This window comes from Apostichopus japonicus, chromosome 22, assembly GCF_037975245.1.
Source record: "Apostichopus japonicus isolate 1M-3 chromosome 22, ASM3797524v1, whole genome shotgun sequence".
In the NCBI taxonomy this organism is placed as follows: Eukaryota; Metazoa; Echinodermata; class Holothuroidea; order Aspidochirotida; family Stichopodidae; genus Apostichopus; species Apostichopus japonicus.
Window position 1 is genome coordinate 21,070,530 of NC_092582.1, and position 22,687 is coordinate 21,093,216.

Here is a 22,687-nt window from a genome sequence, read left to right on the forward strand (position 1 = left end):
TCGAATGTGCGGTACCGATAAATCGATTGTGCGGTACCGATAAGACGATTGTGCGGTACCGATAAATCGAATTTACGATACCGATAAATCAAATGTGCGATACATATAAATGGAATTTGCGATACCGATAAACCGAAATGTGCGGTACCGATAAATAGAATGTGCGGTACCGATAAATCGAATGTGCGATACCTATTAATCGACTGTGTGGTACCGATAAATCGAATTCACAATACCGATTAATCGAATTTGCGGTACCGATATATCGAAAGTGCGGAACCGATAAATCGAACGTGCGTTAACGATTAATAGAATGTGCGATACCGATCAATCGAAAGGGCAAAACCGATAAATGGAATTTACGATACCGATAAATCGAATGTGCGGAACCGATAAATAGAATATGCGGTACCGATTAATCGAAGGGTGCGGTACCGATAAATGGAATGTAAGGTACCGATTAATCGAATGTGCGGTACCGATAAATCGAATGTACGATACCGATCAATCGAATGTGCGGTACCGATAAATAGAATGTACGATACCTATTAATCGAAAGTGCGGTATCGATAAATCGAAGGGTGCGGTACTGATAAATCGAATGTGCGATACCGATTAATCGAATGTACGGTACCGATAAATCGATTGTGCGGTACCGATAAATCGAACCTGCGATAACGATTAATCGAATGTGCGATACCGATAAATCGAAAGTGCAATACCGATAAATCGAATTTGCGATACCGATAAATCGAATGTGTGGTACCGATAAATCGAAAGTGCGGTACCGATAAATCGAACGTGCGATAACGATTAATCGAATGTGCGATACGGATAAATCGAAAGTGCAATACCGATAAATGGAATTTACGATACCGATAAATCGAATGTGCGGTACCGATAAATAGAATGTGCGGTACCGATAAATCGAAGGGTGCGGTACCGATAAAGAGAAAGTGCGATACCTATAAATCGAATTAACGATACCGATTAATCGAATGTGCGGTACCGATAAATCGATAGTGCGGTACCGATAAAACGATTGTGCGGTACCCATAAATCGAATTTACGATAAAGATCAATCGAATGTGCGATACCGATAAATGAAATTTGCGATACCGATAAACCGAATGTGCGGTAACGATAAATAGAATGTGCGATACCTATTAATCGAATGTGCGGTACCGATAAATCGAATTCACAATACACATTAATCGAATTTGCGGTACCGATAAATCGAATGTGCGGTACCGATAAACGGAACGTGCGTTAACGATTAATCGAATGTGCGATACGGATAAATCGAATGTGCGGTACCGATAAATCGAAGGGTGCGGTACCGATAAATAGAATGTACGGTACCGATTAATCGAATGTGCGATACCGATAAATGGAATGTGCGATACCGATTAATCGAATGTGCGGTACCGATAAATCGAATGTACGATACCGATTAATCGAATGTGCGGTACCGATAAATCGAATGTGCGGTACCGAAAAATCGAAGGGTGCCGTACCGATAAATAGAATGTACGGTACCGATTAATCGAATGTGCGATACCGATAAATGGAATGTGCGATACCGATTAATCGAATGTGCGGTACCGATAAATCGAATGTGCGGTACCGATAAACGGAACGTGCGTTAACGATTAATCGAATGTGCGATACGGATAAATCGAATGTGCGGTACCGATAAATCGAAGGGTGCGGTACCGATAAATAGAATGTACGGTACCGATTAATCGAATGTGCGATACCGATAAATGGAATGTGCGATACCGATTAATCGAATGTGCGGTACCGATAAATCGAATGTACGATACCGATTAATCGAATGTGCGGTACCGATAAATCGAATGTGCGGTACCGAAAAATCGAAGGGTGCCGTACCGATAAATAGAATGTACGGTACCGATTAATCGAATGTGCGATACCGATAAATGGAATGTGCGATACCGATTAATCGAATGTGCGGTACCGATAAATCGAATGTACGATACCGATTAATCGAATGTGCGGTACCTATAAATCGAATGTACGATACCGATTAATCGAATGTGCGGTACCGATAAATCGAATGTGCGGTACCGAAAAATCGAATGTGCGGTACCGATAAATCGATTTCACGATACCGATTAATTCAATGTGCGATACCGATAAATTGAAAGTGCGATACCGATAAATCGAGAGTGCGATACCGATAAATAGAATGTGCGATACCGATAAATCGAATGTGCGATACCGATAAATCGAATATGCGATACCGATCAATCAAATTTACGATACCGATCAATCGAATTTACGATACCAATTAATTCAATGTGCGATACCGATAAATTGAAAGTGCGATACCGATAAATCGAGAGTGCGATACCGATAAATCGAATGTGCGATACCGATAAATCGATTGTGCGGTACCGATAATTCGATTGTGCATGACCGATTAAACGAATATGCGGTACCGATAAATAGGACCTGCAGTACCGATAATTCGATTGTGCGGTACCGATAAATCGAATGTGCGATACCCTTTAATCGAATGTGCGGTACCGATAAATCGAATGTGCGATACCGATAAATCGAATTTACGATACCGATCAATGGAATGTGCGATACCGATAAATAGAAAGTGCGATACCGATAAATAGAATGTGCGATACCGATAAATCGAATGTGCGGTACCGATAAATCGAATTTGCGATACTGATAAATCGAATGAACGGTACCGATAAATCGATTGTGCGGTACCGAAAAATCGAATGTGCGGTACCGATAAATCGAATTTACGATACCGATAAACTGAATGTGCGATACCGATCAATCGAAAGTGCAATACCGATAAATCGAACGTGCGGTATCGATAAATCAAATGTGCGATACCGATAAATCGAATATGCGGTAACCGATAAATCAATTGTGCGGTACCGAAAAATCGAATGTGCGGTACCGATAAATCGAATGTGCGATACCGATAAATCGAATGTGCGATACCGATCAATCGAATTTACGATACCGATTAATCGAATGTGCGATACCGATAAATAGAAAGTGCGATACCTATCAATCGAATTAACGATACCGATTAATCGAATGTGCGGTACCGATAAATCGATAGTGCGGTACCGATTAAACGATTGTGCGGTACCCATAAATCGAATTTACGATAAAGATAAATCGAATGTGCGATACCGATAAATGAAATTTGCGATACCGATAAACCGAATGTGCGGTAACGATAAATAGAATGTGCGATACCTATTAATCGAATGTGCGGTACCGATAAATCGAATTCATGTTCGATTTATCGGTACGGCACAATCGATTTATCGCTACCGCATATTCGATAAATCGATATTGTGACTTCGATTTATCGGTACCGCACATTCGATTAATGGGTGTAGCACATTCGATTTATCGGTACCCTACAGTCGATTTATCGGTACCGCACATTCGATTAATCGGTATCGTACATTCGATTTATCGGTACCGCACATTCGATTAATCGGTATCGTACATTCTATTTATCGGTACCGCACATTAGATTAATTTGTATCGAACATTCCATTTATCGGTAACGCACATTCGATTTATCGGTACTGCACATTCGATTTATCGGTATCGCACATTCGATTAATCGGTACCGTACATTCTATTTATCGGTACCGCACCCTTCGATTTATCGGTACCGCACATTCTATTTATCGGTACCGCACCCTCCGATTTTTCGGTACCGCACAATCGATTTATCGGTTACCGCACATTCGATTTATCGGTATCGCACATTTTATTTATCGATACCGCACATTCGATTTATCGGTATTGCACTTTCGATTGATCCGTATCCTACATTCGATTAATCGTTATCGCACGTTCGATTTATCGGTACCGCACTTTCGATTTATCGGTACCATACATTCGATTTATCGGTATCGCAAATTCGATTTATCGGTATTGCACTTTCGATTTATCGGTATCGCACATTCGATTAATCGGTATCGCACATTCGATTTATCGGTATCGCACATTCGATTTATCGGTACCACACATTCGATTAATCGGTATCGCACACTCCATTTATCGGTATCGCACATTCGATTTATCGGTTCTGCACATTCGATTTATCGGTATCGCACATTCGATTAATGGGTGTCGCACATTTGATTTATCGGTACCCTACAGTCGATTTGTCGGTACCGCACATTCGATTAATCGGTATCGTACATTCGATTTATCGGTACCGCACATTCGATTAATCGGTATCGTACATTCTATTTATCGGTACCGCACATTAGATTAATTTGTATCGCACATTCCATTTATCGGTATCGCACATTCGATTTATCGGTACTGCACATTCGATTTATCGGGATCGCACATTCGATTAATGGGTATTGTGAATTCGATTTATCGGTACCGCACATTCGATTAATAGGTATCGCACATTCGATTTATCGGTATCGCACATTTGATTTATTGATACCGCACATTCGATTTATCGGTATTGCACTTTCGATTGATCGGTATCGCACATTCGATTAATCGGTACCGTACATTCTATTTATCGGTACCGCACCCTTCGATTTTTTGGTACCGCACAATCGAGTTATCGGTTACCGCACATTCGATTTATCGGTATCGCACATTTGATTTATCGATACTGCACATTCGATTTATCGGTATTGCACTTTCGATTGATCGGTATCGCACATTCGGTTTATCGGTATCGTAAATTCCATTTATCGGTATTGCACTTTCGATTTATCGGTATCGAACATTCGATTAATCGTTATCGCATGTTCGATTTATCGGTACGGCACAATCGATTTATCGGTACCGCACATTCGATAAATCGATATTGTGAATTCGATTAATCGGTATCGCACATTCGATTAATCGGTATCGTACATTCGATTTATCGGTACCGCACATTCGATTAATCGGTATCGTACATTCTATTTATCGGTACCGCACATTAGATTAATTTGTATCGCACATTCCATTTATCGGTATCGCACATTCGATTTATCGGTACTGCACATTCGATTTATCGGTATCGCACATTCGATTAATCGGTACCGTAAATTCTATTTATCGGTATTGTAAATTCCATTTATCGGTATTGCACTTTCGATTTATCCGTATCGCACATTCGATTAAACGTTATCGCACGTTCGATTTATCGGTACCGAACTTTCGATTTATCGGTACCACACATTCGATTTATCGGTATCGCAAATTCGATTTATCGGTATTGCACTTTCGATTTATCGGTATCGCACATTCGATTAATCGTTATCGCAGGTTCGATTTATCGGTACCGCACAATCGATTTATCGGTACCGTACATTCGATTAATCGGTATCGCACATTCGATTTATCGGTACCGCACAGTCGATTTATCGATACCGCACTTTCGATTAATCGGTATCGTACATTCGATTTATCGGTACCGCAAATTCGATTAATCGGTATCGTACATTCGATTTATCGGTACCGCACATTCGATTAATCGGTATCGCACATTCCATTTATCGGTATCGCACATTCGATTTATCGGTACCGCACATTCCATTTATCGGTACCACACATTCGATTAATCGGTACCGCACATTCGATTTATCGGTATCGCACATTCGATTTATCGGTATCGTAAATTCCATTTATCGGTTTTGCCCTTTCGATTTATCGGTATCGCACATTCTATTAATCGTTAACGCACGTTCGATTTATCGGTTCCGCACTTTCGATATATCGGTACCGCAAATTCGATTAATCGGTATTGTGAATTCGATTTATCGGTACCACACATTCGATTTATCGGTATCGCAAATTCGATTTATCGGTATTGCACTTTCGATTTATCGGTATCGCACATTCGATTAATCGTTATCGCAGGTTCGATTTATCGGTACCGCACAATCGATTTATCGGCACCGTACATTCGATTAATCGGTATCGCACATTCGATTTATCGGTACCGCACAGTCGATTTATCGATACCGCACTTTCGATTAATAGGTATCGTACATTCGATTTATCGGTACCGCAAATTCGATTAATCGGTATCGTACATTCGATTTATCGGTACCGCACATTCGATTAATCGGTATGGCACATTCGATTTATCGGTACCGCACATTCCATTTATCGGTACCACACATTCGATTAATCGGTACCGCACATTCGATTTATCGGTATCGCACATTTGATTAATCGGTACCGTACATTCCATTTATCGGTACCGTACCCTTCGATTAATCGGTATCGTAAATTCCATTAATCGGTTTTGCCCTTTCGATTTATCGGTATCGCACATTCTATTAATCGTTAACGCACGTTCGATTTTTCGGTACGGCACAATCGATTTATCGGTACCGCACATTCGATAAATCGATATTGTGAATTCGATTTATCGGTACCGCACATTCGATTTATCGGTACCATACATTCCATTAATCGTTATCGCATGTTCGATTTATCGGTACCGCACAATCGATTTATCGGTACCGTACATTCGATTAATCGGTATCGCACATTCGATTTATCGGTACCGCACCCTTTGATTAATCGGTACCGCACAGTCGATTTATCGATACCGCACTTTCGATTAATCGGTATCGCACATTCCATTTATCGGTATCGCACATTCGATTTATCGGTACCGCACATTCCATTTATCGGTACCGCACCCTTTGATTAATCGGTACCGCACATTCGATTTATCGGTATCGCACATTCGATTAATCGGTACCGTACATTCCATTTATCGGTACCGCACCCTTCGATTTATCGGTACCGCACATTCTATTTATCGGTACCGCACATTCGATTTATCGGTATCGTAAATTCCATTTATCGGTTTTGCCCTTTCGATTTATCGGTATCGCACATTCTATTAATCGTTAACGAACGTTCGATTTATCGGTTCCGCACTTTCGATATATGGGTACCGCAAATTCGATTAATCGGTATTGTGAATTCGATTTATCGGTACCACACATTCGATTTATCGGTACCGCACATTCGATTTATCGGTATCGCACATTCGATTAATCGGTACCGTACATTCCATTTATCGGTACCGCACCCTTCGATTAATCGGTACCGCACATTCTATTTATCGGTACCGCACCTTCGATTTATCGGTATCGTAAATTCCATTTATCGGTTTTGCCCTTTCGATTTATCGGTATCGCACATTCTATTAATCGTTAACGCACGTTCGATTTATCGGTTCCGCACTTTCGATATATCGGTACCGCAAATTCGATTAATCGGTATTGTGAATTCGATTTATCGGTACCGCACATTCGATTAATAGGTATCGCACATTCGATTTATCGGTACCGCACATTCTATTTATCGGTACCGCACATTTCGGTTTATCGGTATCGCAAATTCCATTTATATGTATCGCACATTTTATTTATCGGTATCGAAAATTCGATTTATGGGTACCGCACAATCGTCTTATCGGTACCGCACAATCGATTTATCGGTACCGCACATTCGATTAATTGGTATCGTTAATTCGATTTATCGGTATCGCACATTCGATTTATCTGTATTGCACATTCGACTTATCGGTACCGCACATTCGATTTATCGGTACCGCACATTCGATTAAAGGGTATCGCACATTCGATTTATCGGTACCGCACAATCGAATTATCGGTACTGCAGGTCCTATTTATCGGTACCGCATATTCGTTTAATCGGTCATGCACAATCGATTTATCGGTACCGCACAATCGATTTATCGGTACCGCTCATTCGATTTATCGGTATCGCACATTCGATTTATCGGTACCGCACATTCGATTTATCGGTATCGCACATTCGATTTATCGGTATCGCACTTTCGATTTATCGGTATTGCACTTTCAATTTATCGGTATCGCACATTGAATTAATCGGTATCGTAAATTCGATTTATCGGTACCGCACATTCGATTTATCGGTACCGCACAATTGATTTATCGGTACCGCACATTCGATTAATCGGTATCGTACATTCGATTTATAGGTACCGCACATTCGATTAATGGGTGTCGCACATTCGATTTATCGGTACCACACATTCGATTAATCGGTATCGCACATTCCATTTATCGGTATCGCACATTCGATTTATCGGTACTGCACATTCGATTTATCGGTATCGCACATTCGATTAATGGGTGTCGCACATTCGATTTATCGGTACCGCACATTCGATTAATCGGTATCGTACATTCGATTTATCGGTACCGCACATTCTATTTATCGGTATCGTAAATTCCATTTATCGGTATTGCACTTTCGATTTATCCGTATCGCACATTCGATTAATCGTTATCGCACGTTCGATTTATCGGTACCGAACTTTCGATTTATCGGTACCACACATTCCATTTATCGGTATCGCAAATTCGATTTATCGGTATTGCACTTTCGATTTATCGATATCGCACATTCCATTTATCGGTATCGCACATTCGATTTATCGGTACCGCACATTCCATTTATCGGTACCGCACCCTTCGATTAATCGGTACCGCACATTCGATTTATCGGTATCGCACATTCGATTAATCGGTACCGTACATTCCATTTATCGGTACCGCACCCTTCGATTAATCGGTACCGCACATTCTTTTTATTGGTACCGCACATTCGATTTATCGGTATCGTAAATTCCATTTATCGGTTTTGCCCTTTCGATTTATCGGTATCGCACATTCTCTTAATCGTTAACGCACGTTCGATTTATCGGTTCCGCATTTTCGATATATCGGTACCGCAAATTCGATTAATCGGTATTGTGAATTCGATTTATCGGTACCATACATTCGATTTATCGGTATCGCAAATTCGATTTATCGGTATTGCACTTTCGATTTATCGGTATCGCACATTCGATTAATCGTTATCGCAGGTTCGATTTATCGGTACCGCACAATCGATTTATCGGTACCGTACATTCGATTAATCGGTATCGCACATTCGATTTATCGGTACCGCACAGTCGATTTATCGATACCGCACTTTCGATTAATAGGTATCGTACATTCGATTTATCGGTACCGCAAATTCGATTAATCGGTATCGTACATTCGATTTATCGGTACCGCACATTCGATTAATCGGTATGGCACATTCCATTAATCGGTACCGCACATTCGATTTATCGGTATCGCACATTCGATTAATCGGTACCGTACATTCCATTTATCGGTACCGCACCCTTCGATTAATCGGTATCGTAAATTCCATTTATCGGTTTTGCCCTTTCGATTTATCGGTATCGCACATTCTATTAATCGTTAACGCACGTTCGATTTTTCGGTACGGCACAATCGATTTATCGGTACCGCACATTCGATAAATCGATATTGTGAATTCGATTTATCGGTACCGCACATTCGATTTATCGGTACCATACATTCGATTTATCGGTATCGCAAATTCGATTTATCGGTATCGCACTTTCGACTTATCGGTATCGCACATTCGATTAATCGTTATCGCAGGTTCGATTTATCGGTACCGCACAATCGATTTATCGGTACCGTACATTCGATTAATCGGTATCGCACATTCGATTTATCGGTACCGCACAGTCGATTTATCGATACCGCACTTTCGATTGATCGGTATCGCACATTCCATTTATCGGTATCGCACATTCGATTTATCGGTACCGCACATTCCATTTATCGGTACCGCACCCTTCGATTAATCGGTACCGCACATTCGATTTATCGGTATCGCACATTCGATTAATCGGTACCGTACATTCCATTTATCGGTACCGCACCCTTCGATTTATCGGTACCGCACATTCTATTTATCGGTACCGCACATTCGATTTATCGGTATCGTAAATTCCATTTATCGGTTTTGCCCTTTCGATTTATCGGTATCGCACATTCTATTAATCGTTAACGAACGTTCGATTTATCGGTTCCGCACTTTCGATATATGGGTACCGCAAATTCGATTAATCGGTATTGTGAATTCGATTTATCGGTACCACACATTCGATTTATCGGTACCGCACATTCGATTTATCGGTATCGCACATTCGATTAATCGGTACCGTACATTCCATTTATCGGTACCGCACCCTTCGATTAATCGGTACCGCACATTCTATTTATCGGTACCGCACCTTCCATTTATCGGTATCGTAAATTCCATTTATCGGTTTTGCCCTTTCGATTTATCGGTATCGCACATTCTATTAATCGTTAACGCAAGTTCGATTTATCGGTTCCGCACTTTCGATATATCGGTACCGCACATTCGATTTATCGGTACCGCACATTCTATTTATCGGTACCGCACATTCGATTTATCGGTATCGTAAATTCCATTTATCGGTTTTGCCCTTTCGATTTATCGGTATCGCACATTCTATTAATCGTTAACGAACGTTCGATTTATCGGTTCCGCACTTTCGATATATCGGTACCGCAAATTCTATTAATCGATATTGTGAATTCGATTTATCGGTACCACACATTCGATTTATCGGTACCGCACATTCGATTTATCGGTATCGCACAATCGATTTATCGGTTACCGCACATTCGATTTATCGGTATCGCACATTTGATTTATCGATACCGCACATTCGATTTATCGGTATTGCACTTTCGATTGATCGGTATCGCACATTCGGTTTATCAATATCGTAAATTCGATTTATCGGTACGGCACAATCGATTTATCGGTACCGCACATTCGATAAATCGGTATTGTGAATTCGATTTATCGGTACCGCACATTCGATTAATGGGTGTCGCACATTCGATTTATCGGTACCCTACAGTCGATTTATCGGTACCGCACATTCGGTTAATCGGTATCGTACATTCGATTTATCGGTACCGCACATTCGATTAATCGGTATCGTACATTCTATTTATCGGTACCGCACATTAGATTAATTTGTATCGAACATTCCATTTATCGGTAACGCACATTCGATTTATCGGTACTGCACATTCGATTTATCGGTATCGCACATTCGATTAATCGGTACCGTACATTCTATTTATCGGTACCGCACCCTTCGATTTATCGGTACCGCACATTCTATTTATCGGTACCGCACCCTTCGATTTTTCGGTACCGCACAATCGAGTTATCGGTTACCGCACATTTGATTTATCGGTATCGCACATTTGATTTATCGATACTGCACATTCGATTTATCGGTATCGTAAATTCGATTTATCGATACTGCACATTCGGTTTATCGGTATCGTAAATTCGATTTATCGGTATTGCACTTTCGATTTATCGGTACGGCACAATCGATTTATCGGTACCGCACATTCGATAAATCGATATTGTGAATTCGATTAATCGGTATCGCACATTCGATTAATCGGTATCGTACATTCCATTTATCGGTACCGCACATTAGATTAATTTGTATCGAACATTCCATTTATCGGTATCGCACATTCGATTTATCGGTACTGCACATTCGATTTATCGGTATCGCACATTCGATTAATCGGTACCGTACATTCCATTTATCGGTACCGCACCCTTCGATTTATCGGTACCGCACATTCTATTAATCGGTACCGCACATTCGATTTATCGGTATCGTAAATTCCATTTATCGGTATTGCACTTTCGATTAATCCGTATCGCACATTCGATTAATCGGTATCGCACATTCCATTTATCGGTATCGCACATTCGATTTATCGGTACCGCACATTCCATTTATCGGTACCACACATTCGATTAATCGGTACCGCACATTCGATTTAGCGGTATCGCACATTCGATTAATCGGTGTCGTACATTCCATTTATCGGTACCGCACCCTTCTATTAATCGGTACCGCACATTCTTTTTATCGGTACCGCACATTCGATTTATCGGTATCGTAAATTCCATTTATCGGTTTTGCCATTTCGATTTATCGGTATCGCACATTCTATAATGTGCGGTACCGATAAATCGATTGTGCGATACCGATAAATCGAATTTACGATACCGATAAATCGAACGTGCGATAGCGATTAATCGAACTTGCGATACCAATAAATCTATTGTGCGATACCGATAAATCGAATGTGCGATACCGATAAATCGAAATTGCGATACCGATTAATCGAACGTGCGATACCGATTAATCGAACTTGCGATACCGATAAATCGAAAGTGCGGTACCGATAAATCGAAAGTGCGGTACCGATAAATCGAACGTGCGATACCAATTAATCGAATTTACGATACCGATAAATCGAATGTGCGATACCGATCAATCGAATGTGCGGTACCGATCAATCGAATGTGCGATACCGATAAATCGAATGTGCGGTACCGATAAATCGATTGTGCGATACCGATAAATCGAATTTACGATACCGATAAATCGAACGTGCGATAGCGATTAATCGAACTTGCGATACCAATAAATCTATTGTGCGATACCGATAAATCGAATGTGCGATACCGATAAATCGAAATTGCGATACCGATTAATCGAACGTGCGATACCGATTAATCGAACTTGCGATACCGATAAATCGAAAGTGCGGTACCGATAAATCGAAAGTGCGGTACCGATAAATCGAACGTGCGATACCAATTAATCGAATTTACGATACCGATAAATCGAATTTACGATACCGAACAATCGAATGTGCGGTACCGATCAATCGAAAGTGCGGTACCGATGGATCGAATGTGCGGTACCGATAAATCGAACGTGCGATACCGATAAATCTAATATACGGTACCGATAAATCGAAAGTGCGGTACAGATAAATCGAAAGTGCGGTACCGATAAATCGAACTTGCGATACCTATAAATCGAATGTGCGGTACCGATGAATCGATTGTGCGATACCGATAAATCGAATTTACGATACCGATCAATCGAATGTGCGGTACCGATCAATCGAATGTGCGATACCGATAAATCGAATGTGCGGTACCGATAAATCGATTGTGCGATACCGATAAATCGAATGTGCGATACCGATAAATCGAAATTGCGATACCGATTAATCGAACGTGCGATACCGATTAATCGAACTTGCGATACCGATAAATCGAAAGTGCGGTACCGATAAATCGAACGTGCGATACCGATAAATCGAAATTGCGATACCGATTAATCGAACGTGCGATACCGATTAATCGAACTTGCGATACCGATAAATCGAATGTGCGGTACCGATAAATCGAACGTGCGATACCAATTAATCGAATTTACGATACCGATAAATCGAATTTACGATACCGAACAATCGAATGTGCGGTACCGATCAATCGAACGTGCGATACCGATAAATCGAATGTGCGATACCGATAAATCGAATGTGCGATACCGATAAATCGAAAGTGCGGTACCGATAAATCGAACGTGCGATACCAATTAATCGAATTTACGATACCGATAAATCGAATGTGCGGTATCGATAAATAGAATGTGCGATACCGATAAATCGAATGTGCGGTATATATAAACCAAATATGCGGTACCGATTAAACGAATGAGCGATACCGATAAATCGAAAGTGCGACCGATTAATCGAACGTGCGATAGCGATTAATAGAACGTGTTCTACCGATAAATCGAACGTGCGATACCGATAAATCGAAAATACGATACCGATAAATCGAGTGTGCGGTACCTATCAATCGAATGTGCGATACCGATAAATCTAAAATACGATACCGATAAATCGAATGTGCGGTATCGATAAATCGAATGTGCGATACCAATAAATCGAATGTGCGGTATATATAAACCGAATGTGCGATACCGATAAATCGAATGTGCGATACCTATTAATCGAATGTGCGGAATATATAAACCAAATGTGCGGTACCGATTAAACGAATGTGCGATACCGATTAATCGAATGTGCGATACCGATAAATCGAAAGTGCGACCGATTAATAGAACGTGCGATACCAATAAATCGAAAGTGCGGCACCGATAAATCGAACGTGCGATACCGATAAATCGAATTTAAGATACCGATCAATCGAATCTGCAGTACCGATAAATCGAATTTACGATACCGATCAATCGAATGTGCGGTACCGATCAATCGAATGTGCGGTACCGATGAATAGAACGTGCAATACCGATTAATCGAATGTGCGATACCGATAATTCGAATGTGCGATACCGATTAATCGAATGTGCGATACCGATTCATCGAATGTGCGGAACCGATAAATCGAAAGTGCGATACCGATAAATCGAATGTGTGATACCAATAAATCGAATTTACGATACCGAACAATCGAATGTGCAGTACCGATGAATCGAACGGGCGATACCGATAAATCGAATGTGCGATACCGATAAATCTAATATGCGGTACCGATAAATCGAAAGTGCGGTACAGATAAATCGAAAGTGCGGTACCGATAAATCGACCTTGCGATACCGATCGATCGAACTTGCGATACCGATTAATCGAATGTGCGGTACCGAAAAATCGAATGTGCGGTACAGATAAATGGAATGCGCGATACCTATAAATCGAATGTGCGGTACCGATAAATCGATTGTGCGATACCGATAAATCGAATGTGCGATATCGATCAATCGAATGTGCAGTACCGATAAATCGAAAGTGCGGTACCGATAAATCGAACGCGCGATAGACATTAATGGAACGTGCGATACCGGTTAATCGAATTTGCGATACCGATAAATTGATTGTGCGATACCGATCAATCGAATGTGCGATACCGATAAATCGAAAGTGCGGTACCGATTAATCGAACGTGCGATACCGATAAATCGAATGTGCGATACCGATAAATCGAATGTGCGGTACCGATAAATGGAATGTGCGATATCGGTTAATCGAACGTGCGATACCGATAAATCGGATGTGCGATACCGATAAATCGAAAATACGATACCGATAAATCGAATGTGCGGTACCGATAAATCGAAAGTGCGATACTGATTAATCGAACGTGCGATAGCGATTAATCGAACTTGCGATACCGATAAATCGAAAGTGCGGTACCGATAAATCAAACGTGCGATACCAATTAATCGAATTTACGATACCGATAAATCGAATGTGCAGTACCGATAAATCGAACGGGCGATACCGATAAATCGAACGTGCGATACCGATTAATCGAATTTACGATACCGATAAATCGAATGTGCCGTACCGATGAATCGAACGGGCGGTACCGATCAATCGAATGTGCGATACCTATAAATCGAATGTGCGATACCGATAAATCGAAAGTGCGGTACCGATAAATCGAAAGTGCGGTACCGATATATCGAATGTGCGATACCGATAATTCGTACGTGCGGTACCGATAAATCGAAAGTGCGGTAGCGATTAATCGAACGTGCGATACCGATCAATCGAATGTGCGATACCGGTAAATCGAATTTGCGGTACCGATCAATCGAAAGTGCGGTACCGATGGATCGAATTTACGAAACCGATCAATCCAATCTGCAGTACCGATAAATCGAATTTACGAGACCGATAAATCGAATGTGCGGTACCGATAAATCGAATGTGCGATACCGAAAAATCGAATGTGCGGTACCGATAAATCGAATGCGCGATACCTATAAATCGAATGTGCGGTACCGATGAATCGATTGTGCGATACCGATCAATCGAATGTGCGGTACCGATCAATCGAATGTGCGATACCGATAAATCGAATGTGCGGTACCGATAAATCGATTGTGCGATACCGATAAATCGAAAGTGCGATACCGATTAATCGAACGTGCGATAGCTATTAATGGAACTTGCGATACCGATAAATCGAAAGTGCGGTACCGATAAATCGAACGTGCGATACCAATTTATCGAGTTTACGATACCGATAAATCGAATGTGCAGTACCGATGAATCGAACGGGCGTGTAAGGATGTATCACTTAAAGGCATCCATAGTTTTCTCCTTGGTGGGCAGAGGATAAACAACTGCCCATAGTAACAACCAAGTGACCTTTGACATGGGTCTATTACATCATCCTTGTTTAGACCATGGTGTGTCACATGGTCACAAAGGGCACCATTGTTTTACTTTGGTTTATTTTTGGAATCAACAAGTCCAGACCTGTTGGGGAGGACAGATTGGGGGGAAAAAGAGAAGGTGAGAGGGAGAGTGTGATTAACTTTTGAAGAGGGTGGACTGCAGCTAAGGAGGAGAGAAGCAGTATTTTCTTATACTCTTGTCAGATTATTATGTAGAGATTTTCAATAAATTAGATATGTAGCTTTTACCCTATTATTGGTGTTCATCTCCATTTCTTTTGTGTGTGAATTGGACATTCTCAACCCAATGTTCCAGCTGGGAGCATTATGACATGGTGGCAGCTAACTGGGATTTACAGCCAGGAACCTTATTGTTAAGTGTAACTGGTAAAGCCGAACGGCACCTTCAGCGTCGAATTCTGGTGCAAGTTAATATAATGGAACAGTGGAGATCAGTAACACACTGCACACATGGATAGATCACCAAATCTTCGATCATTACACGGTCATAATTTTTTTTTAAATGACTGGTGTTAACTTTTGTTGTACAGTCTGTGAGACTTTCTTTTTGTGAACTATGAACGTGATCACAACGGTGTTAACTTTTGTTGTTCAGTCTGTGAGTCTTTCGTTTTGTGAACTATGAACTTGATCACAACGGTGAAGGGGAGTTCAAATTATGTCATACTTATGACGTACTCGTACATCTGAACATGTTCGTTCGAGAAAATAATATTTGTCTAGCGTTATGTTGTACGTGGAGTATTGGTAGTCCTTGGAAGTTTGGTCCTGACGGCGTGCTTCGTACGGGTGTATGGCAAGCGTGATGTCGAGGACAATTGTGCAGGGTTTATAAGCATTGGCTTTCTTGATACCGGAGTGAGGCTCCTTTCTGGTGTGGCTGGTAGTCGATGGCAACCTAGCTGAGGGTTAATCTGTGGAATTGGAAGTGTCTGGCAGACTCGGTGTACTGGAAGACTGAGACTGAGAGGCTCATCATATAAGCGGAAGAGTGAGTATCCTTCCCTTTAAGTGTATGAGGCAGACATTAGGCAGTAGACTTAAGAGTATATATTAAGTCATTACACTGTATTTCATTTTCATATTTTAAGATGGCCAGTAAAGGTAGTTCTGGTAGCGGCAATGGTCCGTTTACGAGATCGAAAGCTAATGAGGGGGTACCCGATTCGAATCTTGAGGATGCTTTCACGTCCTTAGGGGTTGGTGAGGATCAGGGCCCCACCCAACCAAACAATTTCATGCAGGATCTGCTCGAAGGCCCTCATGAAATTGCCGGTGCTAATGCAGCTCCGAGTGATTTAATTCAATTAGAGTTATTGAAATTAATTCAGGATCAGCGCAGAGAGCTGAATGCGCGTATATCAGCTTTAGAGGGCGGGAAACCGATAAGAGACACCCCCTTTAAATTAGATATACCCCGTCTTAGTGACCGGGATGATGTGGATGTTTATTTGAGGGCATTTGAACACCTCATGATTGCTCATGACATACACGAGGATTCGTGGGCCTGTCACATTGCGCCTCGTTTAACTGGGAAGGCTAGAGAGGCATATACCTCTTTACCTGTAGAAAGCTTAAATAGTTATAGTGAACTAAAGCGTGCCATATTGGCAAGATATCAGCTTAACGCTGAAACCTATAGGCAGAAATTTCGGAATTCTACAAAGGAGAATAACGAATCATATGAAGAGTGGGGTGTCAGGCTGAAAAGCTTTCTGGAGAGATGGCTTGATACAGCAGGCGTTAAGTCCGGGGAATCCCCTGATTTCCAGGAATTAATCCTGATAGAGCAAGCTTTGAAACAAATTCCTAAAGAGTTGGGTATTTGGTTAAGAGAGAAACAGCCAAAGGGATTGACAGAACTAACAAAACTTGCAGATGAATATGTATCTGTGAGAGGAATTAAGTATAGTGGTCCATCTCAGAGTAGATATAGATTTAACCAAAATGCTTCAAAATCAAACCAACAGCCTGTTGTGAAACAGAGTGCACCTGATATTAAGATTAATTCAAGTGTTAAGGGGAACGCTAACCGAGCCTGTTTCATATGTGGTAATACAGCTCACCTTGCGTATCAATGCCCTCAAAGAGTCAACAAGGACAATAGCAGTCAATGGAGCGGTTATAACAAGAAACAAGCATTGTTGTGTAATAAGGCAGTTAATCGCTATGAGTGTGAGGGATTGATAAATGGTAGAGAAGTGGTTATGTTGCGAGACACAGGATGTGACCATACACTTGTGAATTGTAGACTCGTGGACCCAAAGTATTATGTTAAGGGTAAGTCTATTACTCTTCTTGATGTAGAAAATGAACCGATTGATTTTCCTATTGCGAGAGTTTTTCTTAAGTGTCAGTATTTGACCAAATGGGTCAATGTTGGTGTTTCAAGGAACCTACAGAAAGATGTCCTGTTAGGAAATGAGTTGTTTGACGAACCACTAGGTGTATTTGTAGTTACTCGCAGTAAACAAAAAGAGTTAGAATCTGAGGTTAAGGCAGATATAGAGGAGGTTACCTTGACAGGGGTTAAGAGTAAACCGATTGATGAACCTCATGATATGGAAAAGGGAGAAATAAGTAATGAGATTCAGGATGTAGTTGATGGAAATGACCCTTCTGGTCCCAAATTAATTAATGATCCTGAAAATGTAAAACTTCTTCAAAGAAATGAACAGAATTTCAAAAGCTTGTATGACAGGGTTGTACCATATCCTGACATTGACAAGCACCGTGTATGCTTTTATTTGAAAGATGGCTTATTAATGAGGAAGTGGCAGTCAAAGAAATCCACTGGTAGCCAAGAATACCATCAGTTGGTAGTTCCTCATAAGCATAGGGATTCTATTTTGAGACTTGCTCATGATATTCCCATGGGAGGACATTTAGGTAGCAAGAAAACAAGAGATCGAATCCTCAATAATTTTTATTGGCCAGGAATTTTTGGTGATGTTGGTAAATATTGCCAAAGTTGTGCTAACTGCCAAAAAACAGCAGGGCGTAGGGATGTGACAAAGGCCCCATTAAACCCCTTACCCATTATACAAGTACCATTTAAAAGAATTGGCATGGATCTGGCAGGGCCCTTACCCCGAACTAAGAAGGGTAATCGTTATGTTTTAGTCGTAGTGGACTATGCTACCCGTTACCCAGAAGCAATTCCCATTCCAAATCAGGAAGCGGAAACAATTGCCGAGGAACTAGTGAAATTATTCTCCCGTGTTGGTATTCCTGAGGAGATAGTTTCGGATCAGGGAACGAACTTCACTTCAAAGTTAATGAAAGAAGTTTGTAACTTGTTAGAAATAGACCATTTGAAGTCCAGTCCGTACCATCCTCAAACCAATGGTCTCGTTGAGAGGTTTAATGGTACATTAAAATCAATGTTACGGGCATTTGTTACTCAACAACCGGAAAGTTGGGATCGTTATATCCCCTATCTTTTATTTGCTTATAGGGAAGTGCCCCAAAGCAGCACAGGATTTAGTCCGTTTGAGTTACTTTATGGTAGAAAAGTAAAGGGACCTCTGGATGTATTGAAAGAAGAGATATGTAATCCAGAAGGTCAGTGTCGTAACGAGAATATCTTAGAGTATGTGCTAGATATGCGAAATCGTATGAGAGAGCTCACAGCAATGGTTCAAGAAAATCTTGCTGCTGCTCAAAACCAACAGAAAGAGTGGTATGATAGAACTGCTAGGAGTAGATGTTATGGGGTTGGGCAACAAGTTCTAGTGTTTCTGCCCACAGCATCTGGGAAACTACAAGCAGAATGGCAAGGACCCTACCCTATCACTAATAAAATAAGTGATACAGATTATGAAATAGACACAGGTACAAAGAGAAAGCAGTTCAGAATATTTCATGTGAATATGCTTCGTCCGTGGGTAGAACGGCATTGTTTATATGCTCAGGTATTAGAAAGTGACTCTAATAGTGATGGTAATTCAGAGATAGGGTATCAACCAATCAGAACCCAAGATTGGCAAAGTGTAAATATTTCAGAGAGGTTAACAGAGGAGAAACGAAATAATGTCGCAAAACTTCTACAAAGGTTTGATGACATACTGTCTGATGTACCAGGTAGAACTCAAAGTACTGAGCATGATGTTTATGTAACTAATGAAGTGCCTATTACACAAAAGGCATACCGCTTGCCCCAAGCTAAAAGAGCCGAAATTAAGTCACAACTTGAGCAAATGTTAGAGGCGGGAATAATCAAACCATCGTCTAGTCCTTGGGCGTCGCCCATTGTTTCAGTTCCAAAGAAGGATGGTTCAATTAGGATATGTACAGACTACCGAAAACTTAATCAAGTGACCAAGTTTGACGCATATCCCATACCACGTGTCGATGACATCATCGATGACGTAAGTGGATCACCGTTTATTTCTACTCTTGATTTGACGAAGGGTTACTATCAAGTACCCTTATCTCAAGCAGCCAGGGAAAAGTCAGCGTTTATTACTCCCTTTGGTCTTTTTGAATACCTAGTCATGCCTTTTGGAATGCGTAACGCACCTGCAACTTTCCAACGTCTTGTGGATAATGTTTTGCAAGGATGTGAGGAATTTGCTAAGGCCTATATTGATGACATAGTTATATTCAGTAAGACATGGGAAGAGCACTTGTGTCATTTGGAGACAGTGTTTAATAGATTGGAGAAATCAGGATTGGCAGTAAAGCCTGGTAAGTGTAGGATAGGTGAACCTACAGTTCCTTATCTAGGTTATGTAATTGGTAGTGGAGAAGTAAGACCAGAGGAGTGTAAGGTCGAAGCTATTATTAACTGGCCTACCCCTCTAACTAAGACAGATGTAAGATCGTTTCTTGGATTAACCGGGTATTATCGGAAACTTATACCGGATTTTGCTCAAATTGCCAGTCCCCTTACAGACCTTACAAAGAAAAGTAAGCCTACTGTTATTGAATGGACAGAGGGATGTGAGCAGGCATTTTTGTCATTAAAGAAACTGATCACTTGCAAACCTGTACTGAAAAGTTCAGATTTCGAGAAGGATTTTATTCTTCAATGTGATGCTTCCGAAAGAGGTATTGGGAGTGTACTTAGCCAAATAGGGGAAGATGGATCGGAGCATCCTATTATTTACATAAGCAGGAAGTTATCTCGTTCGGAAGAAGTGTATTCCACTATAGAAAAAGAGTGCCTAGCAATTGTATGGGCGGTGCAGAAATTGTATGTTTATTTGTTTGGCAGAAAATTTTTGATCCAGACTGATCATAAACCGTTAGTTTGGTTTGACCAAATGAAGTTGCATAACAAAAGACTTACTCGATGGTCAATAGTTTTGCAAGAATATAACTTTACCATACAACATAAGAAGGGCACAGATAACTCTAATGCTGATGCTTTGTCTAGGATGTTTTAAAGTGAGTTTTCATGTTATGTATCGTAGTACTTATAGTTCATAAACACTAGAAGTAGACTCAGTTATAGTCGTTTTTATCATTGTTAATGGGTAACTGCCATGGTGTCCATTACGGAGTGTAGTAGATTTATATGTTGATTATCATTTCCGCATTGTTTTGCTTATAACTGTCTGTCTGCCTCTTAGGCCTAGTTTATGGGAAGGATATCTCATGTAATTTATACTTTTAATTAAACATGTACTCTTTTAATTAAAAGGATGTTGTCATTTGCTTTTAAGATTTCCCTTTTTATTTTAATGGAAATAATCCTAACTTGTGTATTATTGTTTTGTGAAAAGACACAGCTTTTCTCTTGAAGTATGGGGGTGTAAGGATGTATCACTTAAAGGCATCCATAGTTTTCTCCTTGGTGGGCAGAGGATAAACAACTGCCCATAGTAACAACCAAGTGACCTTTGACATGGGTCTATTACATCATCCTTGTTTAGACCATGGTGTGTCACATGGTCACAAAGGGCACCATTGTTTTACTTTGGTTTATTTTTGGAATCAACAAGTCCAGACCTGTTGGGGAGGACAGATTGGGGGGAAAAAGAGAAGGTGAGAGGGAGAGTGTGATTAACTTTTGAAGAGGGTGGACTGCAGCTAAGGAGGAGAGAAGCAGTATTTTCTTATACTCTTGTCAGATTATTATGTAGAGATTTTCAATAAATTAGATATGTAGCTTTTACCCTATTATTGGTGTTCATCTCCATTTCTTTTGTGTGTGAATTGGACATTCTCAACCCAATGTTCCAGCTGGGAGCATTATGACAGGGCGATACCGATAAATCGAATGTGCGATATCGATAAATAGAATATGCGTTACCGATAAATCGAAAGTGCGGTACCGATGGATCGAATGTGCGGTACCGATGAATCGAATGTGCGATACCGATAAATCTAATATGCGGTACCGATATATCGAAAGTGCGGTACAGATAAATCGAAAGTGCGGTATTTATAAATCGATTGTGCGATACCGATAAATCGAATTTACGATACTGAACAATCGAATGTGCGGTACCGATCAATCGGATGTGCAATACCGATAAATCGAATGTGCGATACCGATAAATCGAATGTGCGATACCGATAAATCGAAAGTGCGGTTCTGATAAATCGAACGTGCGATACCAATTAATCGAATTTACGATACCGATAAATCGAATGTGCGGTATCGAAAAATAGATACCGATACTGATAAATCGAATGTGCGGTATTTAT

At 40.7% G+C, this 22,687-nt stretch overlaps 1 protein-coding gene across 1 annotated transcript; it reads left to right on the plus strand.

Moving 5' to 3' along the window:
• The first annotated feature begins 15,894 nt into the window (after window positions 1-15,894).
• On the plus strand, window positions 15,895-21,505 carry LOC139964009 (uncharacterized). Its single transcript, XM_071965301.1, has one exon. It carries the CDS (start codon window positions 17,122-17,124, stop codon window positions 21,418-21,420), a length of 4,299 nt encoding a protein of 1,432 aa, XP_071821402.1. The 5' UTR covers window positions 15,895-17,121; the 3' UTR covers window positions 21,421-21,505.
• The last annotated feature ends 1,182 nt before the right edge of the window (window positions 21,506-22,687 follow it).

Coding starts and splice junctions, on each gene's coding strand:
- LOC139964009 (XM_071965301.1), top strand. CDS start 17,122: ATGGCCAGTAAAGGTAGTTCTGGTAGCGGCAATGGTCCGTTTACGAGA.